The sequence below is a fragment of the Suncus etruscus genome, chromosome 9, assembly GCF_024139225.1.
Source record: "Suncus etruscus isolate mSunEtr1 chromosome 9, mSunEtr1.pri.cur, whole genome shotgun sequence".
NCBI lineage: Eukaryota > Metazoa > Chordata > Mammalia > Eulipotyphla > Soricidae > Suncus > Suncus etruscus.
Genome location: NC_064856.1, coordinates 49,322,364 through 49,345,285, shown reverse-complemented (window position 1 = coordinate 49,345,285; position 22,922 = coordinate 49,322,364). Strand labels below are relative to the sequence as shown.

The 22,922-nt window shown below is 48.1% G+C and overlaps 1 protein-coding gene across 2 annotated transcripts in view; it reads right to left on the bottom strand.

Moving 5' to 3' along the window:
• Window positions 1-3,283: 3,283 nt before the first annotated feature.
• The window catches only part of CHRDL2 (chordin like 2), a 37,691-nt gene continuing 18,052 nt past the window's right edge, over window positions 3,284-22,922 (bottom strand). The window contains exons 4-12 of one of the 2 annotated variants that reach the window (XM_049780307.1): window positions 19,137-19,279; window positions 16,848-16,941; window positions 15,859-15,914; window positions 13,985-14,153; window positions 13,101-13,295; window positions 9,092-9,265; window positions 7,712-7,766; window positions 4,461-4,553; window positions 3,284-3,440 (exon numbers count right to left, since the gene is read on the bottom strand). In XM_049780307.1, the coding sequence (XP_049636264.1) occupies window positions 3,350-3,440; window positions 4,461-4,553; window positions 7,712-7,766; window positions 9,092-9,265; window positions 13,101-13,295; window positions 13,985-14,153; window positions 15,859-15,914; window positions 16,848-16,941; window positions 19,137-19,279 (1,070 nt within the window). In that variant the 3' untranslated portion in view covers window positions 3,284-3,349. The remainder of the gene's footprint in view (window positions 3,441-4,460; window positions 4,554-7,711; window positions 7,767-9,091; window positions 9,266-13,100; window positions 13,296-13,984; window positions 14,154-15,858; window positions 15,915-16,847; window positions 16,942-19,136; window positions 19,280-22,922) is intronic. The other variant, XM_049780308.1, reaches the window with a different exon arrangement.

Here is a 22,922-nt window from a genome sequence, read left to right as displayed (position 1 = left end):
CTCAGTCATCAGGTACCTTTTTTATTTTTACTTTTATTTTTTATTATTTATTTTTTTTGGTTTTTGGACCATACCTGGCTGTGCTCAGGGGTTACTCTGTTGTAAAAGAGCATACAGTACCTACTCAGTGGCAAGACGATGAGGGCTTGCAGGACAAGGCAGGGATAGGCAAAGGTGTTTCAGAAAACAAGAGCAGTATATGCTCAGAAATAGCTCCTGGCAGGCACGGGGGACCATATGGGACGCTGGGATTCGAACCAACCACCTTAGGTCTTGCATCGGCTGCTTGCAGGGCAAACACAGCTGTGCTATCTCTCTGGCCCCTATTTTTTTGTTTTGTTTGTTTTTTGGTTTTTTGGGCCACACTCGTTTTGGTTTTTTTTTTTGTTTTGTTTTGTTTTGTTTTTGTTTTGTTTTGTTTTGCCACCCCCAGGGCCACACCCGTTTGATGCTCAGGGGTTACTCCTGGCTAAGTGCTAAGAAATTGCCCCAGGCTTGGGGGGACCAGGCTTGGGGGATCAAACCAGGTCACGGTCTGATCTTTCCTTGGCTAGCACTTGCTAGGCAGACACCTTACCTCTAGCGCCACCTCGCCCCCCCCCAGGCCCCTATTTTTTTAATTTTTAATTTTTTTTTTTTGGTTATAGGGTCACACCCGGCAGCACTCAGGGGTCACTCCTGGCTCTATGTTCAGAAATCGCCCCTGGCAGGCACGGGGGTCTATATGAGATGCCGGGATTCGAACCACCGTCCATCTGCATGCAAGGCAAATGCCTTACCTCCATGCTATCTATCTTTTTAAAAATTTAATATAATTTTTAGTTTTAGTTTTTGGGTCACACCGGTGATGCTCAAGGGTTACTCCTGATTCTGAGCTCAGAAATCGCTCCTGGCAGGCTTGGGGGACCATATGGGATGCTGGGATTCAAACCACCCTCTGTCTTGGATTGGCTGTGATGCAAGGCAAACACTCTCTACAGCTGTGCTATTTCTCTGGCCCCCATCAGGTGCTTTTGCTTCACAACTTAAAACTTGGTTTTTTTCCAAAAGGAAGATCATCCCTGGTTTCTTTGTATCTGTTTGTTTACAACTTGGTTTTATCCAAACAGAGATATTTACTTAGCATGTATCAAGCAAACCTGGCTCAGGATAGTCCTTCTGTTCTTACTTCCGCTGGGAGTAATCTCTGTACTCAATAATAAAAATTGTAGTTCTGGCAGGCGTCTCTTCTCTGTCTCTGTCTCCCTCTCTCTCCCTCCCCTCTCTCCTTTCTCTCTATCATCTCTTCTTCTCTTTCCTCTTTCCCTTCTCTTTCTGTCTCTCTCTCCTTTCTCTCCCTCCCTCCCTCCCTCCCTCTCTCTGTGTGTGTCTCTCTCTCTTTCTTGACAAGACCGAAAGCTATCTGACCATGGAGTGTTTCATCTCCTCAGCCTTTAGTTTATTTTTTGCGGCAACCCCTGCTCCAGACCCATTTCCCAGGGGTGGGATTACAGCATGTGGAGCCTTTACAAGGTGTAATGTACGGCCTCTTGTGTTCACTGGGGTGAACCTAGTTTCTGATCTCTCAGTGCAGTTCACAGTTCCTACCTCTCAAGCTGTCTCTTCCATGAGACAAGGGGCTGGCATGTGCTTTGCTAACTAACTACCAGGCAGGTATGCGGGAGTTTGGACATCAAATTTGGAGTTTGGACACCAGCCAGGACACCAAACAGGACAGCTTGGAACTCCTCACTGAAGCCATGGTGGTGGGGCATGAAAGCAGAACTAGGCAGCCACTGAACACTCACCTCACTCCCCTCTCTCTTCTCACACCACAGGAAGGCTACAGTGAAGAGGAGAAGGAGGAGGAGAAGAAGAGGAGGAAGAGGAACAGATCTGTATTTGTTCTGACTGTACAGGTACTATCCTCCTGTCTTCTGCTCTTTCCTCTCCTGAAGCACCACCTCATCTGAGACATCTCTCTTCTCTGGGAGACCCCTTTCTTCCACACCTCACTTCTCTTCTTTACCAACAGATGTGTGTTGTCACACCTCCTCAGCCTTCCAACCTGTTCATGATGCCCTTCAGTTTGCCTACATGGCCAGAAGCCTGCAGACCCCCAGACCCTGAGCCCCTAGGGAGCCTGCTCTGGATGCTTTTGTGAGTTCTCAGCCCCCACTTTTTTTTTTTTTTGGTTTTTGGGCAACACCGATTTGACACTCAGGGATTACTCCTGGCTATGCACTCAAAAATTGCCCCTGGCTTGGGGGGACCATATGGGATGCTGGGGAATCGAACCGCTGTCCATCCTACACTAGTGCTTGCAAGGCAGACACCTTACGTCTAGCGCCAACTTCCTGGCCCCACAGTTCCCACTTTTCACCTCCAAGAGGAGTGATCTTTGCTGCAACTGCAGAGTTCTGTCTGCAGGCCTCTTTCTTCCTCTCTGATCTGTCCTGGCCATTGGCTCTCCATTTCCTGGCTTCAGTCATCACCAATCCCTGAATCCTTGTCTCTAGCCCAGCATTCTCTCTAGAGTGGACCCAAAGGGCAAGAAATCCCTCTTGAGACTAGTGAGGTACACTCAGCTGAAACTTGAGTTTCCCCTTTTGCTGTTACCATAGGTGTCACCAACCTCACTCTGTCCCTCCCAGTCCAGCTCTTGTCTGCCTCCACAGCTCTATCTGGCCCATGATCCCCTACCTGCCTCTTTTCAGCCTTACTGGCTCCTCCACCAGCTCATCTGCAAACCTTAGTCTCACCCAAGTACTGAAAGGCTTCCAGAGCTTTCCAGAAGAAGGCTTCTCCCCACAGGGAGTTGTTGGCTTTCACAACCTGTTGTTTGGCACCTGCCCTGCACCCTTTTAAGTCACTCCCTCCTTTATTCCTAAGGGCTGCTCCAGTCTGAGAGCCTGCTGAAGTATTGGGGGTGCAGGGATCATGCACCTCCCAGATCAGAGCATTTATGTGATGGATCCCTGGCCTGGCAACCTGTCCAGAACAACCCAGCATGTGCAGGAAGGAGATCACTGAGGAGTGGGCACAGCTGCATGGTGCTGAGAGAGGCACAGGTGGTCATACATGTGCCAGAAGCAGGAGTTTCGTCTCTTAACCTGCCACCCCTGATAGAAAAGATAGGGGGAAACTCCATGTGCTCTAGATAAACCCCTTGGAAGAAGCAGGGAGACCTTGAGTCCCGTAGGACCAGGAACAACCTGCAGGGAAGCTGGTACCTGAGTCGGGCACCAGTGCGGTCAGTGCAAGAACACCACAAATGGATATGAACACAACAGGCATGTTTGAGGGTAATGCAGCTTCTTATTTATTAATATATAACAATGAAAACAATAAAGCTCCTATCTGCCACTGTTTAGGTCTTTATTATAAGGTCTTGGTTGCTTTGTCTGGACTGGCTGTTACCTTCCGCTCTGGGGTCTGGGCTAGGAAGACATTCCAGTGACCTGCACAAAGGAAAGCACAAGAGTTGATTGTGTGATAGAGTCATCTTGAGGTATGTGTGTGGAACATGTATATGTGTGTGTGTGTCTGGCAGGTGATTTAGATGTGTGTGGGTGTTGTGATGGGTAAGGTGTATATATGTGTGCTGTGTATGCAGTAGATATGTGTGTTGTGTTAGTAGGGGGGATGGAACAGTATATGTTCTATAATGTATACTGGGGCTTGAGGGTGAGTTGTGGTGTTTGTATATGTTGAATGGTGTGTGTTTGCTCACATAAAACTGAGTAGAAGGACTCAGACCAAGCAAGGAACACTAACTGGGTGGGAAGGAATAGGTAGAGGGCCCCAAAATACAGTTCTGACACATGGCCCTGCTTTCAACCATCTAACACTTGGGGTCTTTGATGGATTCTGAACTTGTTGTTGACCCTTCCTACTATGACCACTGTCCCCACCCCACCTTTACCACATCCCTCAGTCTGGCATTGTGTAAATGAACATCCAAAGGATGTTCTAGAATGTGGGCAATACCAAGGTTTAGACGCAGGGGTCCTCAAACTTTTTAAACAGGGGGCCAGTTCACTGTCCCTCAGACCATTGGAGGGTCTGACTATAGTAAAAACAAAACTTATGAACGAATTCTTATGCACACTGCATATATCTTATTTTGCAATGAAGAAACAAAACAGATACAAATATAATATGTGGCCCGTGGGCCATAGTTTGAGGACCACTGGTAGAGTGTCCCACTTCTTTCCCTCACTGCCCTGTCTCCCCACTTCCAAAGCAAAGTTATGCTTCACCTCTCCCTACTTCACCTTCCCCAGGAAGGCCAGTTGGGAGTTCTCTAGCCCTGACGCCCACAGTATTCCTGTGCTGGGAACTGACGTCTGAGTGGGGGGCGGGAGTGAGGGCACCCTGCCAGCTTCTTGCACCAGGCAGCCAGCTTGAAACTCCCCAAGAGGCTTAGCTTTGGGGTTTAACTCCCTCTCCAGCCCCCCATCCTCAGCTCAAAGTCCCACCTTCGTGGGTGTTGGTGAGTGGCCGGAAGTTGTGGGCCTCTTTCTGGAAGTCTGGTCTCCGAACTTTCTTGATCTGAATCAAGTGGAAGATTCCTGTGGCAGAGACAAAGGAATAAGCAGCCTATTCAGAGAAGCGAGGCTTGCAGACATGGAACAGGACTGGTGCACCCACTCTCCTGTTCTCATCAGATGCCAAACTCAACTCCCTCAGTCATTGAAATAGTCGTGTGTGATCTTATTTTATTTTATTTTTTTGCAACTTTTTTTTTTTTGGTTTTTCAGGCCACACCCATTTGATGCTCAGGGGTTACTCCTAGCTAAGCGCTCAGAAATTGCCCCTGGCTTGGGGGGACCATATGGGACGCTGGGGAATCAAACCGTGTTCTTCCTTCCGCTTGCAAGGCAGACACCTTACCTCTAGCGCCACCTCGACGGCCCCATTTTATTTTATTTTTATGGCAAGGGTGCAGAAGAGCAGTTTGGGCTACATTCAGCTGTGCTTTTCAGGGCTTACTCTTGGCTCTGTGCTCAGGAATCACACCCTATTCTGGATGGGGGGATCAAATTGGGGTCAGCCATGTGCAAAAGCCTAAATTCCTTGGGCCATCTCTCCAGTCCCAATCTCTGAAATAGTTAGAACCTGCTCTTCCAATGTGCTGTGTCTTGACTAACTAGCAACCCTCAAAAATAGTCACACAAAATCATTGGTCACCCTCTCTGTCCCCTATGTGGCAGTTCCTTGGCCCTGCTCCTGTCCTCAGCCCTGCCAGCTCTCACACTGCTAATGCTAACCTGGAGGAAGGCCATCAGCAGGGGTCCTCAAACTTTTTAAACAGGGGGCCAGTTCACTGTCCTTCAGACTGTTGGAGGGCCAGATTATAGTAAAAACAAAAATTATAAACACATTTCTATGCACACTGCATATATCTTATTTAGAAGTGAAGAAACAAAATGGGAATAAATACAATATATGGCCCCAGAGCCGTAGTTTGAGGACCATTGACAGGGATGGGTCACACTCTTTTCTGGGCAGATAAAGTGGCTACACATCAACAGATGTGCTTGTTCAGCCCACACTGGCATAAGTCTCACTGCATACAACTCCCGGAAGGGTCTGGCCTCAAATAGCTATGCCAAATCCTGAGGGGACTTCTATAGCATCCCCTCCTAGTCAGCCAGGAAGTCTTCTTCTATACCCTCCTCCCCCCACCCTATAGATCATCCTGGGGCTCAGGGCCCTTGGTTCCTGTTTTAGGTGGGCTATTTCTTTCTTTTATCATTTTTTTGGGTTTTGTTTTGGTTTTGTTTTGGGCCTACACCTGGCAATGTTCTGGGGTTACTCATGGCTCTTCACTCAGGAATTACTCTCAGTCATGCCCAGGGGACCATATGGGATGCCAGGGATCAAACTTTTCTCAGTTGTTGCATGCAAGGCAAGTGCCCTATGGGATGTGCTGTTGCTTCAGCCCTGGGAGATGATAGGGTGGAGGGGGTAACTATTTCTAATGCACTATCATGAGTCTATTCTTACCTCCCTATAAGAATGGGGACCTTGGGTGGGTTTCCTCTTGAAACTCGGCCTGCATTAGGCAAGTTGAGTGAAATTAATTAACCAATTAGGCAAGTTGAATGAATTATTTAATCATTTAATGGTCAGCTGGCCAGAGGAATTGTTCATGCTGATTCAGACCTGGCCATCAGGGGAATAAGGCAGTAATCAGTCTCCTGATGTCTGCATCTCCTGGGAAATGGAGCACAGCAACTCATATGGCTCAGAGGTCCTGGACCTGTGGGCTGTGAGGCCAGAAAGAGCAGATGAGCATTGAGGCCTCTGCCTGTTAGAATTGGCCTTGGTGTGGGAACCAGAGCCAGATGCTAGCAGGGGACAGGCTGCCCTGTGCAGGTGGCTGGGAAGTCCCAGAACTGACTCTTGGCACAGAGAGATGCCAAAGACCAGGAAGGGGCAGAGACTTGCCACAAAGAGAGGAAACATGCTAAGCACAGTGAAGTCTTGGTACCACTGTACTGAATCCACAGGGAAGAGGGCAGGTTCTCATGACCTTGATCAGGGCTTGGAATCAAGAGCTGGCCTGGGGCAATAGCTGGGTCTTTGGCTCCTTGTTGAGGGTTATCAGGGATGGGGAGCAGGTGGGCAGAGTCAGTCCCAGGTGAGCTTGAGGTAAACTTGAACTCTGAGGGGAGCCATTCCATGTTAGAAGGGAAACAGCTCCCTGGGTATGAGGGAGACAGTGGCAGGGCCAGAGATATATGGAGCCCTTATTGGGGAGCTTCAGGAACTGAAAACAAGCAAGACTCTGAAAACCTTTCTGCTCTAAAACACCAGCATCTTGAAGGCCAGGCACCCTAAGCCAACTTTATTCCACTCCTGGAACGCCAAGGAATGCCAAGGGCCCACCAAGGCCACCAGAAGTCTGCTTTCCATTCCCCTGCTCAGGATTGGGACCATGGAATGGTAGATAGCTATTGATGCCCTGCTTATCTCCGGGTCAGGCCATCAACAGGCCATTCACCACTGAGTTCTCACTGTCCACTCCACTCCCAGCAGGGGCTGCTGCTCCAGATCCTCCACTCTGAATTTCTAAGGACAGAAGGACCACTTGCTCTCTGGGGGCCCAGGGCCAGGACTAAATAGACAGCTGATACCTGTCCAGGGACTGGTAGAATCTCATGGTACAAAACTATTGTAAAGTTGACTGAGCTTCATGCGCCATAGCAGACCCCTCCCAACCCTGAGCCACAGGAGTGCTTGGGAAAGTGCTCCCTTTCCCTTGGCCGAAACTTGTTTTTCTGTCATTCTAACACACTTAGGACCTGATGGAGAGGGAGAACCCTGATATTGTTAGCGCCTATGATAGATCAGGGATTGTCTCAATATTAGTTCATTTAATTCTCCCATGCCCCACTTCCCCAAGAAACAGAAGAAACATCTGAGGTCCAGAGGTCAAGTATTTGCCCAAGGCCACACATCTAAAACTGACAGAGCCAGGTTTCAAATCCAGTTCTGCCTGATTCCCAAGTTTTTGCTATTGTTCTGACCCTGCTAGTCACACAGAACACAAGAGCTCCCTCTGCCCGGGAAGTCCTTCAGAGCAGTCCCTCTGCCCTGAGTCTTCTCTTCTGTGAACAATTCCGCCTTCTTCTTCGTTCATTCCTAAGACAGGGGCAAGGCAGAACAAGGAAAGAGCCACATCTGACACCACAGACAGCGGCTCTAGCTCCTGTTCACTTACTGGCTGTGTGGCCTTGAGCCAGGGACTTCACCACTCTGAGCCTTCGTTTCCTCATCTGTAAAATGGGGATATTAATTCCTAACTTGCATGATTACTGTTGAGATGAGCATGAATGCACTTTGGAAGCTCTAAAGTGCTTCACATATCCGTTATTATCATTGTCATTGCTCTACCATTCCCTCTCCCATTCCCACCTCTTTAAGCCAAATGCATCAGGAAAAAGGGAACTTAGATCATGGAGCTAATTATACCTAGGGGTTTAGTTTTAAACTCTCAAAAATCCTTTATCAAAAAAATTCTTCCTGACTTTCAGAATTGGACATTGCTGAAGGGAATGTGCTTTTCAGAATGAAAACTAAGAAATTCTGTTTTTTGTTGTTTTATTCTCCCCCCCTCAACTTTTTTTTTTTTTTTTTTTTAGATTTTGAGCCAGAGCCAACAATGCTCAGTGGTTACTTCTGACTCTGCACTCAGAAATCACTCCTGGTGCTTGGGAGACCATATAGGATGCTGGAGATCAAATTCAGTTTGGCCTCATGCAAAGCAAGCACTTTACCCATATTGACCTCCATTGTTATCTTTTTGTTTGGGGCCACACTTGGCAATGCTCACATCACAGGTTCTTGCTCAGGCATCACTTCTGAGCAGCACTTACATATATGGTGCTGAGGGATTTGAACCCAGGTCAGCCACAGTGCAAGGCAAGCTCCTTACTCACTGCACTATCTCTTTGGTCTTTAAGACTTCATTTTGATGCCAATGTGCATCCTCCCACATGAAAAAATATGAATGACACTCACTGTTAGCCCCTTCAAATCAGAGGATGCTGTGGGGGCCTTCCTGCCAGAAGGGAGACCCCTTTATAGATAATGAGATTCTGCAATTAGATGTCGGTTTCTTTCTATTTTCGGAGGGGACACATAGCAAGTGATGCTCAGGGGTTACTTCTAGATCCTCACTCAGGAAATCACTCCTGGAGATGCTCAGGGGACCATCTGGGATGTGGGGGATCAAATCCTGATCAGCCGTGTGCAAAGCTGCTATACTACAGCTCCTGCCATTAGATGTCAGATTCATGAGGTTATCTGTCAATCATTCGATCTTGGTTCCTTGCAAGACGCAATAACCTCTTCCCTCCAGGAGAGGGAGCACTTCGAGGGCCGGGCTCTGACTCTCGATGAGCTTATCAACTGTCAGAGGCCTGGTCAGAACCACAGTCTCCCTCTGTCTTGGAGTCAGGGACTCTGAAACCTGGAAAGATGGCTAGAGGTCTGCCTGGGCCAGAGATTCCAGGCCAATAGAGCAACTCAGGCCCTTCAGATGTATGTGTTGGGGTGAGGGAAGGGGGAGGAACACCCTGCTAAGTGAACCAGGGCTCACCTTTCACCAGCTTCCAGAAGTAGATCTCCACCAGCTCAGTGCTCTCACGCTCCAGGGCGAAGCGACGCAGGTTGTCTGGGCTTGGTGAGATGGATGTGTAGACAAGGACCCGGCCTGGTGCCTTCGGACACTTGGTGGCGCTCACCTCACTGTGGCCAGGGTCAGCCTTGTCCTCTAGGAGAGATGGGGAGCTCATGACTGGTCTGTCTTCCACCCCGGTCAGCCCAGGGACCACTGGTCTGACATTCCCCCCCAGAGGGAAAGTTCTGGTGACCCTAAGAAGAGAAGGGCAGTCTCTGGGTAAGAGAGGGGGTATCTCTCCCAGCACCCCCAACTGATGAACATATCAGAAAATCCCTGTCCCTTTAGGGCGACTCCCATCCCCTCTTCCATGGAACCCACTTGGACAGCTCAGACCACCTCATTTCCTCTGCTCAGAGTTTTAAAAACCCTCAGCACCCTAGGTCCCTTCCTGCCCTGCCCTGCCACATAATTGTTCATAGATGTGGTTCTGTCTAAGAGATGCAGGTGAAGGACAGAAACCTCACCCTCCATGACTTTTGAGGCTTAGAGCCACCAAGCACAGGCTCTTGACAAGTTCATAGAGAATGAAAAGTTTGAGTGGTGTCAAGGCGATGCTGGAAGCAATGACAGTGTGGCAGAGATGCAAAGACACTGGAGATTAAGGTGACTATAGTAAGCCGGGCTGATGGGGATGATAGTGGGGAAGGTGGAAACAATGACAGTGGTGAGGACGATAGTGGCCAATGGTGGAATATTTGTGGGGATTGAATTGGAGCTAGGCCCAAATCCCTTTGGGATTTTACCTGCTGCAAAATGCTTGCCTTGCACGCTGTCAGCCCAGGTTCAATCCTTGGCATCCCATATGGTTCCCCAAGCACTGTTAGGAGTAAGTCCTGAGTGCAAAGCCAGGAATTACCCCTAAGCATCACTGAGTGTGACCCAAAAACCAAAATAAAATAAAATCTTAATGGGGCCAGAGAGATAGCATGGAGGTAAAGCATTTGCCTTGCATGCAGAAGGATGGTGGTTTGAATCCTGGTATTACATATGGTTCCCCATGCCTGCCAGGAGCGATTTCTGAGTGGAGAGCCAGGAGTAACCCCTGAGCACTGCTGGGTGTGATCCAAACCTCCCCTCCCCCCCAAAAGAAAACCCTAACATGATGAAGTTCTCAAAAATTCCCAGGATCATTCCATGTACCAAGAAACATTTCTTGATGATTTTTCAAGGACTGATGGATTAAGTCCAAAATACTCTATCCCACCACCTTTGAGATTACTAGTGATAAAAACCCTGTGAAAAAAATCTAAGTGCTGTAAGACTAGAGTCTGGTGTGTGTGTGTGTGTGTGTGTGTGTGTGTGTGTTGGTGCTATGCCTGACTATGCTCAGGGTCACACCTAGCAGTGCTTGAGGAACTTTATATAATTGGGGGTTTAAGCCAGAGCTGTCAATGGAATACTATGGAGCTGCTAGGAAAAATGAAGTCACAAAGATTGATTGCACTTATTTGTGAGCTTAAAGAAACATTGCACAGTAATAATACCCAAAGACCATAGAGAAGAGAACCAGGAGAACTAGTCTATGGTAGAAAGGTTGCCACAAAGAGCAGAAGAGTGTAGTTAGGACAGAGAAGGGACCACTATGGCAATTATAATTGGAGATTATCACTTTGGACAAGAACTGGGTGATGAAAAGAGGTAAAGTGATACCCCTTCAGTAATAGCACTAGAAATCACAGTGTCTAAAAGGAAAGAAAGAGAGAGAAGAAAATCTACCATAGAGGCAGGCTAGGGGGAGAGAAACTGAGGACATTGGTGGTAAGAAATGTACACTAGTGAAGGAAAGGGTATTGGTACATTGATGGAAAATTGTTCATGAGTAGCTTTGCAATTGTGTGTCTCATGGTGATTCAATTAAAACATTATTTTAAAAAAAGGTGTTATCACCACTGCTGTACCCCATGCTAGGTAAGCACCTTGGTCTCTGTGCTATCTCTCTAGCCTACAGGAGTCCCACTATCTTTAGAAGTGCCCTATTAGCAGAACGCCAGATCAGGCATGCTTGTGCAGATGCACAGGAGCAAGTCTCAGTAGGTCTCAGGGAGAATTCAGGTTAGGCCTGAATGCCCATGCATCTGGCATCACACTACCATCAGATTCTTGTGGCCCTGTTGCCAGCAGCAGGCCGCTCAAATAAGCAAGTAAAAACTTTTTTGTTTTGTTTTTGTGTCATACCCAGCAGTTTTAAAACTTACTCCTAGCTCTTCATTTCAGCATCACTTCTGGCAGTGCTCAGGAGATCATATAAAGAGTTGGGTATTGAACTCAGGTCAACTGTATGCAAGGAAAATGCCCCACTTGTTATACTATTGCTCTTTTTCCCAGAGTGACCTTACATAGTGACCTTACTTAAGACCTACTGGAACTTAGTTTATGTTCATCAACTATTTTTATCAACTCTATGTTGGACACTATGTAGACTTTCTTCTCTTAGCTAGATTGATCATTAAAACTAAGCCAACTCAAATCTCCTACCCTGAAATTCTGGGACAGGTGGGCAAGGCTGAGAGTCATTGTCACCACTGTGACCTCATGCAAAACAGAGGCATTGTAAGGATGAAAAGAAAGAGAGGAAATCACAGCACAGCTGATTCTCTTTTCTTTTCTTTTTTTTCCTTTTTTGGTTTTTGGGTCACACCCGGCAGCGCTCAGGGGTTACTCCTGACTTTATGCTCAGAAATCACTCCTGGCAGGCTCAGGGGACCATATGGGATGCCGGGATTTGAAACACCAACCTTCTGCATATAAGGCAAGACGCCTTACCTCCATGCTATCTCTCCGGCCCCACTGCTGATTCTCTATTGATGTTTCTTTCCTCTTTTTCTTCCCTGGTCTTTAATTTTTCTCTAGCCTGGCTCTTTAACTATAAATTCAGGACCCATATTCATCTTTCTCCCTTTATGCCACCCACCTTCTTCCTTCAGGGCCTGAGAAACAGGGCCTCCCTCACAGCATCTGTCCACATCACAAGCTACTCTTTTCTGGAAGATTCCCTTTGTCCATTTTTTGTTTCATTTTTTTTGTTTGTTTGTTTGTATAGGGGCCATATCTGACCATGCTTAAGGCTTCCTTATTTCACATTCAGGAATCACTTCAGGTGGGCTTGGAGAACCATATGAGAATGGATGAACTCAGGGATTGAACTTTGCTCAGCTGTGTGCAAGGCATGCACTCTACCTGCTGTATCATTGCTCTGGCCCCACTCTGGCTCCTGATATACAGTCGCTCTGGCCCCGTATTGAAAGAACTCAGTGGACCCAGAAGCCTAAGTTCTAATAGTAATTGCATCTCTTCCTTTGCAGATGAATTTGGGAAAGCCCATACAATTTTCATTAGTTGAGGGTCAAAGGAAGTGGTCAAGAGCACTGTTTTTAACAGACCAGGCTTCAAATCCCAGCCCAATCACTTATAGATGAGTAACCTGGGACAAAGGACTTATTTCTCATTCTGCTCAATGCAGATAAAGATCTGGGTAGGGTGCACTGTAGTAAGAATCACCCTAGTCCGTTCAGGCAAGATCCAAACCAAGCACACATCAGGTGCTCAGGCAAACCTGAACTGCCTCTTAACATGTTCACACCAGAGTTGCCATTTATGAAGCCACATCCAACTGGGAGCCACATGTGATATGTGCCAGCATCAATAAAGTCTAGTAGTCCAAGACATCCCAACTTTGTAGAACACAGAATATTATTTAGTTCCATCTGTATCCCAAGGTCCTCTGAATCTGTCCTTGTCACACAAATGGCTACTAAATCTAATTTGTAAATCTGGCATTATCTCCTTGGGTGCATCTCAAAGATTCTGCCTCCCCAAACCCTGCACCCATGTCCTAAGCCAGCATCCCTCTTTGGGAAAGGTTCCAAGCACGTACAGCCTGTAGAGTGGATTCCAATGCAGTGCCCGCCCCTGTGCCCCACTGTACCTGGGCATATCTTGCAGCACTTGCCGGCTACTTTCTCGGGGTGGTGGCAGGGGTACTCAGCAGGGCAGGTAAGGCGCTGGCAGTCCTGGCGGCCGTCCTGACAGGTACACAGGATGCAGGGCAGCGGCCCAAAGGCACGGAAGGTGGGGTGCCACACCTCCCCATGGGAGTAGGTCTTTCCACTGTGCACACAGGCTGGGGCAGGTAGCCACAGGGAACAGACTTAGAGCTCAGGAAAGGTGGGAAGGGGCCTAAGGTGCCCCTAACTCCCACTGGACCCAGCCAGAAGTAAAATGGTCTCATCCCCACTTCCCTCTCTCTGCATGAGACATTGGGGGATCTCCCCCTGTACCTCTTGCCAAGTATCAGAGTCCCTCTGGAAAGCACAGGCCTGGCAGAAAGGCACAGGCTTTTCTCAGGCTCAGAGTCAAGTGGCACAAAAGAGCTAGCACCAAGGAGAGTGGAGAAGGGAAGCCTCCAAACTGCTATAGCACAACTCTGCTGCCCTTTCCCTGCCTCCTCTTAGCATTTAAGAACCCCTTGGCCTGGATCTTCCTTGTGAGTTTCCCATAGTTAGGGATCCTTTCTCACCCCTCTGTTCAATATAGTCCAATTTCCACCGAAGACATGGCAGGCACCCCAAACAAATATTCCCTGACCCCTGTTCCTGTTCCTGGACCTAGTTCTGCCTCCAACTCAACACTCTGCATCTTAAGGTCATCATCTGTTAAAGTGGGATCCCTTCCTCAAGTTCTTTCCCTACCCCTTCAGATTGGATGTTCTGAATCTACATATTCGTGGCCAAGTGGTGATGGGGCAGCTCTGAGTTGATGTGCATGGAAGGCTGGTGGAGCCATGAATTCCAGGGAGGTCCCAGCACCCACCTTTCTTGTGTTTCTCCTTCAGGACAATCTTGACCGTGGTGCCACCTGCTGCCTTGGGCCGCAAGTGGTGAGGAATGAAGCCCAGTGAGGAGCTGAGCCCGGTGGGAGCTGGGGTGCCCAGGCTTCTCTTTCTTACACTGTCACCTGCACAAGGATCCTGGGGAGATCTCTGCAAAGGTCAGGGGGTGAAGATGATGGGGGACCTGTCCATGGAAAAGCAGTGAGCTAGTGGCTGCAGTGAGCACCTAGTGGGGGAGAGGACGGTGTTACCTTCCAGGATGGAAGGAGCACAGGGTGGGGTGTGCAGGTTTGGGGGGAGGAACAGAAAGATCCCTGTAGGATCTGAGATGTACTCAGACTATGGGGCTTGGAAAACTCCAGTCTGGTAATATAGAAATCTTGCCTCCATCAAGCCCAGTTAGAATTGGCTGTCAGAACAAGGGCATAGGGCTGCTCTTTGCAGCCTTGATCCTGTTGCATCAGAGTGAGCAGAGAGCTAGGGGACCTCAGAGATAAGGACAGAAGGGGAGGGTGCCATATGGAGCAGCCAGGGAATTCCTCATCTTGGGGGATTTAAGTGATGAGCCAAGAGGTGTATAAAGACAATTTCAAAGGGCAGAAGGACTCAGAGTAAGTCCCATTTGCAGATAAGCAGGTCTCTAAGCTTTCCCAAGTCCTTGGAATGTAAGATCCTGAATCCCAGAACAGGTGTGGGAGGGATACAAGTGATAGTGAAGGATAAGTGGTGCAGGAAGTATAATGGGACAGGAGCTTTGTAACTCAGAATTTGGGCATTGGAAATTCTAGACCATGGGAGAGGAACAAGTTGGATGAGAGTGGGGATGGGGTGGGGGCAGAGCTAATATACCCTTTGCTGAGCCTGGGGTACTTTCAGCCCTTCTTCCAGGGCCCTTCCTGCCCTGTTTGGCCTGCCAGTTCTCAGCTCAGAGACGAGCCCACAAGAGCTTCTAGAGCAGAAAGTGCACCAGGCCCCAGCTTAGGCTTAGGCCCTGAGGAGGCACCAGGGAGATGCTTGTCAAGAGGAAAGAGGACAGAGAGAACCAAAGAACCCAACAGCCAAGAGCTGACTTGCCCTTGTCATCTGGGACAACAGTTACAGCTGTTAAGGGACTATAACTGAGCTTTGAAAATTTCACTCAAAATGTTGGTCCCCAGAGAGTAGTGAGGGGCACAATTCCAGGCAAAAGTGCAGGGAGAGGCCATTAGGTTTGACCCATGAGTTGTGTCTGGGAGGGTATCCCTGCATCCATCAGTCCCCTGGCACCCCATGATTCAGACTGAAGAAGAACAGTGACTCTCATTTAGATAGCACAGATGGCAGACCTGGCAATGGACACAGCATTCAGCTGATGGTGGACACCATTAAGTCCACCAATGTTTGCCTGGAGTCCATCTAGATTCCTCCATCTGCTCTAACCATGGGTGAACAGTGTGGCCCGACTTAACTCTAGACCCAAATCAAGACAGGCCAATGTAGCATGGAGGAGAAAGAAAGCCCTCAGATAAGGATCTGGAATGCCAGGAGCTGTGACCTATCCACATTAAAGGCCATTCTTGGTGATTTCCTGGGCTGAAGGTAGACAAAAGGCTCTGGCCACAATGAAAGTAGGGAGCTACCAAGAAAGCATCTGGGAAGTCTGGGCACTGGTTCTTCCAGAGTGGGGCTATACTGGGGATCCCTGCAGGCCCATCAGCCCAGGTGGGACATTAGGGAGAGGGGCAGGCACATGGTAGGTCCAATGGAGATGACCCAGAGACCAGTGTGGAGGCATGAACAGAACTGATGTCACTGGTAGTAGTGAACTGCTACCAAACTTGTTCCCTCTTCCCACCTTTCACCAAAGGGGACTCACCACCCTGTGCTGTGTCTGTGTAACATCCTCCTCCATTGACCTCTCACCGGATCCATCTGGAAACCCAAAGTGAAATCAGTTCAGCCAATACCTCCCATGCAAGGACCAGTACATGCAACTGTACATCTTGAGCTGCATCACAGCCACTCCTGACTATCTGTGTTCTCGGCTTTGTCTTTGAGCAGACTCTGCAGCTATACCCCAACTCCAACCTGTTCCATGGGTGGGGGAGCTTATAGCTAATTTCCCCAGGCTCAATCATTAGTACCTTCCCTCAGGCCTGTCTGTCTATATCTTCTGCCCTCCATTTTTATTATTTATTTATTTAGCGGAGAGGGAACACTTAGAAATGCTCAAGACTTACTCTTGGCTCTATGCTCAAGGATCAATGCCGGAGGGGTTTGGGGGACCATATGGGATGCTGGGGATTGAACTCGGATTGGACATGTGTAAGGCAAGCATCCTATGTGTTATACTATGGCTCTGGCCTCTACTCCCCACTTTTTTTTTTTTTTTTGGTTTTTGGCTTTTGGGTCACACCCAGCAGCGCTCAGGGGTTACTCCTGGCTCTGCACTTGGAAGTCTCTCCTGGCAGGCATGGGGGAGCGTATGGAATGCCGGGATTCGAACCACCATCATTCTGCATGCAAGGCAAACACTCTACCTCCATGCCATCTCTCCGACCCCCTACCACTTTCTATCTGTAACTATTAACAGCTACAGGATGTTGGATAAATTCTTCCTCTTCCTGTATCACCCCAAACTTTTGAGCAGACACCAATTCCTTCCTAGTCAGCTGCCCTTTCCTCTTCTCCTTTACCCCTTCTCTGACTTTCTACTTCCTAGAAAATTAAGTGTACTGTGGTCTCTGGCCCAGGCTCAATGTTGGGGAGAGAAGGGATAGGTTAAGCCACCAGCCTTGGGGAAGTCAGGGTCCACCCTGTGCTGTGGGCTCCCTGTGGGTACCCAGGCTGAGCCAAATCACTCACCTCTGCAAGCCTGGCAGCAGGCGGCAGGCAGTGGGAGGGGTGCCGGGCAGCCGGACTCCGGGCAACTCATGAGGCCACAGTAGATCTGTCCCTCCTGGCAGACACAGCAACACTCACTGAAGATAAAGTTCCCAGGAAGCCAGGGCAGCCCTGGGCTGGGAGCAAATGGCCTGAGATCTCCTTGAGGGTGGGAAGCAGCAGAGGCAAGGCCTAGGCAGCTCAGAGCAGAGGTCTGCTTGCCAGGCCCACACAGGGCCTGAAATATTATCCATCTCAGTCTTAGAGTATTTTCATCCCCTTCATCCCAAGGCTTCCCCAAAGGTGAGAGCAGAAGAATGAGGAGTGGGGCCTGAAGGGTGGCATGTGAGAACAGTGGGACAGAGTCCTGTTCTTTATGCTGTTGTCTTCCCAACACCAACAGGCCAGGCCAGGGAACCCTTATGGAGGAGGTCTGGCTGGAAGACAGCTAGGTCTGTCTTGCCCTTACTGGGAACCCAAGATCCCTCTCTTATGACTCCCTCCTAGAGAGGCAACATGGTGGGACAGAGGGATTTCTGGGTGTCAGGAAGTTGGGAGAGATCCTTGGTGAGTCATGCCTCTGGGTCTCAGTTTCCTTTCTGGGAACTGGGCTCCTGCTTGCTTCTGAAGACCTGTGAATGGAGGAGGTGATGATTTCTCCTGGAGGGCTCCTTTACTCTTCTCCCAGGGAGTCTCAGGGATCCCTCAGATGTGGCTGGGTATCAACCTGATCTCTCTCCTGTACCCCAGTACAGGCCACAGTCTACAGATACAGCAGCACTATGTGAGGAGAGCAACATGAAATGTGTGTGTGGGGGGGGGGCGTGGGGTGCCCTGACTCTGGCTCTGGAATCTGGCTCTCCCACTAAGTTAGCTGTGTGACCTGAGGTAAATTGTTCAACTGCTCTATGCCTCCATGTTCTCATCTCATTCTCTTACCAGGCACCTTACCAACCCATGGCACCTCCCTGACCTGTATGTAGGTCTATACACCTGTCTCCTACCAGTGGCTCAGGCCAAGGAAGCCAGAGCATGCAGCACTAGTTTCTAAGTGGTTTGCATGACAGCAGGCACATTAAGATTCAGGGTTTTAGGTGTTGGGATCCTCTCACTGAAAAAAGATGGAGAGGTAGGTTCAAGGGAAGAACTGTTCCATGGGCAGAAGTGAGTTGGATCACCCAGGAAGCCACGGTGGAGTTGGAGCTTGAACAAGGGTAATGGACTCCTAATCCAGGCCTCTGACCCTCCCGTCCCTGCTACCTGCTAAATCAGATCATTGTCACAAACAAAGAAAACACTGGGGGCCAGCTGCTAGGAGCCCCTTACTCTCAATATGAGTTAATGTCAGAAAAAGATATGAGCAGGAAGTAAGGAAGGTGAGGTGCAGTGATTTTTCCTTTCAAGACAGAGGCAAAGGGCTCAGCTCCAGGATAAGGAGGAGATGCTAAAAGTTACTTGTTTACCTACACAGTCATACTCAGGACCTTATCAGTTAACCATGGGGAAGAGGGAAAGATTTCTAGATCCAACTCCACGTGGCTGCAGTCAGTCCTTGGTCATATGCTACTGGTCCAGCAGCCCAACACTCTTCAGGGATTAAAGCCACTTACGGCTGCTCTAAATTGGCTACAAATGACTCTGTGATCCAATGTTGATCATCACCCATACATACATACATTCACCCAGCATCCATCTCTCTATCTACTCATCTATCATCGATCCATCATCCATCCATTCATTCATAACTTATCCATCTACCCACCCATCCATCCACACAACTATCCATCTACCCATCCATTCATTTACCCATTCATCAGTCAGTCCATTCACTTATGCAGATAGCCAGATATTCATCCTTCTGTAAGTCCATCTGCCTACCCATCTACCCACCCATCCACCCACCTAACCATCCATCCATCCATCCACAATCCTTCCATCCTTCCATCATCCATCATTTATTTATTATAAACATCCTCTCTCTATGTCAGGCTCTAGGTACAGAGCAATAGAGAGTACGGAATGAATTGTGTATCTTCCCTCTTCTCCAGTGTCTACCAGGGATCCAGGAGTGAACAAATGTAAGTAAAAGGATCTCAGTGTTCTGAAAGGAGGCTCAGGAGAGTGGAAGCCTAGATTAGGGTAGGATGGTCCAAACACCCCCCACCCTCATTATGACTTGACTTTGACCAGAGCACAACCCTCTTCCCTCACATGCATTGTAGTTGCCCCCTCCAAGCCCAACCTCACTGAAGGGGAAATTGAGGGTCTTACTGTGCAGCTGCACAGCACGCACTGGCTGGTCAGGCGAGAGGGGAAAAGCTCAGGGGCGCTGAAGATCTCTCCGTGTTGGTACATGGTCCCATTGTGCGGGCAGGACTTCGGTGGGGCCCGGAGTCCAGAGGGAGTATGAGGTTCTGCAGGTAGAGAGGGGCAGGAGGAAGGAATGGAGGTTTCCTGAGGCTCTCAGAGCTTGATGAACAAAACAACTTACCTAAAGATCTTGTTTTTAATTCCATTTACTCATTGAATCCAAGCTCTGGCCTTGGTCTTTAATGCCCCTGATCTCATAAAAAAAAAAAAAAATCAAGAGAGGGGGCCGGATAGATAGCTCAGCAATAAGGAATTTGCCTTGCATGCAGCTGACCCCGGATGGACCCAGTTCGATTCCTGGCATCACATATGGTCCCCTGAACTTGCCAGGAGCTATTTCTGCACACAGAGCCAGGAGTAATCTCTGAGCATCACCAGGTGTGGCTCAAAAACAATCAATCAATCAATAAATAAACTAAAAAAATATCAAGAGAATCCTGCCTCTGAGTATGGCACTTCCTCCCTTGGCCCCCACAATAGCTTTAAGGCCTCTGTCCCAGCTGACCCCTACAATAGCAAGAAGGTCAAGCTTTTCTTCGAGATCAAGAAGTACAAGGAAGGGGCTGGAGAGATAGCGTGGAGGTAAGGTGTTTGCCTTTCATGCAGAAGGATGGTGGTTTGAATCCTGGCATCCCATATGGTCCCCCGAGCCTGCCAGGATCGATTTCCGAGCATAAAGCCAGGAGTAACCCCTGAGCACTGCCAGGAGCGATTTCTGAGCATAGAGCCAGGAGTAACCCCTGAGCGCTGCCGGGTGTGACCCAAAAACCAAAAAAAAAAAAAAAAAAAAAAAAAGTAGTACAAGGAAGAAACTTGATCAGGCTCAACATTCAAGAAGTGACCATGAAGCCCCCTCCTCAAGTCATGTAGGTATAGCCACAGCAGTGAGCAAAATAAAGTCCCTTATTGGCTGCACTTGAGTTGACTCTGCTAAGATGACCCACTGGGGATTGCTGGAACAATGGGGGCAGGGCTGTGGTAGCCTTGAATGCCATTAGGAGGTTGCTTTCTGTATTTTTCCTTTAAAAAAGGGGAGATTTTGTATTGATATTGAAAGAGATGCCTAGCCAATGAAATTCTCTGATACAACAGCCTTCAGGCTGAAAACTTCGGTCTTCCCAGAATGGGGGTAGGAAGTCTCTCCCCCAACCCTCAGAGCCCCTGCAGTTACACACCAACATCCCATAGCGTCTGCCATATAAGAGGCTCAGCTTTAAGGCTTCATCTCTAATCTCTGAAGGATCCTCAAGATAACAAAACTCACAGGTATACTGGTCTCTGGCTGAAAACTCTGGAGCCTCCTTGGGAGGGGAGCAAGCCAAGAACTGTCCCAGTTCTATAATTCGAGGGCATATGTGACCACAGACACCTTCAAATTCCTCAGTACTGACAGCCCAGTAGGAGCATAGCAAATTAGATGGAAAAGTAGCATAGAAGCCCATTAAGTTCAATAAGCAAAAAATAACACAAAATGCTCAACTAGCAACAAAAAACTCATTAAATTTTTGGAGGATTTTGGATCACACACACACACACACACACACACACACACAAAGAAAACAAAACAAAAAACATAAAAAGGGGGTTACTCCTGGATCACTCCTGGATCGCCACTGGTATCACTCCTGGGGGTGCCTGGGGAACATATGGATACCAGGGATTAAATCTGAGTTGGGGGCCGGAGAGATAGCATGGAGGTAAGGCATTTGCCTTGCATGCAGAAGGTCGGTGGTTCAAATCTCAGCATCCCATATGGTCCCCTGAGCCTGCCAGGAGCAATTTCTGAACGTAGAGCCAGGAGTAACCCCTGAGCTCTGCCAGGTATGACCCAAAAACCAAAAAAAAAAAAAAAAAAAAAATTTGAGTTGGACACATGCAAGGCAAACACGGCCCCTGAGCTTTCACTCTGGTCCTAAGCTCACTAAATTCTCAATAACTTTAATAACATCATTGTGATATATAACAAAAATTTCATAAATTTTCTTTAACTGAACTATTTTTGATAATTGCACTTACTGGGTTTTTGTTGTTGTTGTTGTTGTTTTTGGGGGGGGATTTTTTTGTAACAGCAATATAAAAGTTTGTGCCTGCTAAGGGGGCAGATTTGGTTAGGGAAACTAGAGATAATGGTGGAAAGAAATCACGTTGGTGGTGAGGTTGATGCTGGAACACTGAATGCTCAAAATAACTGTTATGAGTAATATTGTAAACTACATGTTTAAATAAAGTTTAAAAATTTAAATTACATTAAAAAGGGATATTTCTAGAAAAGTACTAAGTGATTTTGTTTTCTAAAAAGAAGAGGGAAGTCAAATCAATTTGGAAGCCTCCAGTATAGGCTCTCAGTGTTTGGTGTCCAAGTCTGTCACTCACTGGCTGTCACATCCTTCCTCCCACCACCTGCCATGGAGCTGTTCCTTGTGCCAAGGAGAGAGTTCTTCAGCCTGTGGAGGGAGAGAACCTGCTCATTCTTTCCAGGCAACTGTACTGAGAAGCCTGCGTGGACCTGTGTGTCCAGTGCAGGGAAGATTTGCTCTCTCCCACCAGAAAACCTTCAGTTGAATTGCGAAGTGTGCAGAGACAAGCTATAGCATGAACAGGGCCTGCCTGTAGTAAGGATTAGGGCAGAGGGATGCATAGAACTTGAGGTAATACTGAGGAGGACAGAGGTAGAGAGATAGCCACAGAATAGTCTCACTCATCTATGGGTTTTAAGAAAAATTAAGGACATTATTGTAATAATGCCCAGAGACAATAGAGATGAGGGCTGGAAGGACTGGCTCACAATATGAAGCTCACCACAAAGAATAGTGAGTGCAGTTAGGGAAATAACTACACTATAATGACAATTGTAATGAATGAGAGAAGTAAAATACCTGTCTCGAACACAAGCAGAGGTTGGGAAGGAGAGAGGGGGCATTGGTGGTGGGAATGTTGCACTGGCGAAGGGGGCAGTGTTCTGTTATGACTGAAACCCAACTACAATCATATATGTAATCATGGTGCTTAAATAAAGATTTTATATAAAATTAGTGAGAGTAAAAAGGGGGGGCTGGAATGATGGCACAAGTGGTAGGATGTTTGCCTTGCACGTGCTAACCTAGGACAAATCGCGGTTCAATCCCCTGGCATCCCATATGATCCCCCAAGCCAGGATCTATTTTTGAGCGCATAGTCAGGAGTAACCTGAGTAACTCCTGAGTTACCAGGTGTGGCCCAAAAAACAAACAAACAAAAAATTTGAGGAGGAGCCTCTGACTTAGTGGGTACAGAGAGAGGGGCTCAAGGAAGTCTTTCTGAGGTGGCTGATGGCTGACATGAGTCTTAACGGATGTGAAGAAATGAGGAACAGGGCATGGATGGGAAAGCAGAGGGCTTTCATGTTTAACTCTGGGGCTTTGCGCACCTGCCTCAAGTGTCTTGCATTTAAGCCTTGGTGGCCCATAGGCACAGAGCTTGATCTTGGCAGTTCTGCTGTCTTTGATCCTCCTTAGCACTGCAGGTGGTTTCTGGCTGCAGCACAGTCCCCAAACACCACCCAGTGTGGTATAGAACTCCCAGGTTTGTGTAAACAACTAAAACTTAGGTGTGTGTACACAATAGCAGTGGGAGCCCTGCACAGAGCATGTTCAGGCAGCACACTTAAAGCAGTGTGATCTCAGCGGGCACTACCACTGCCATGTGTGC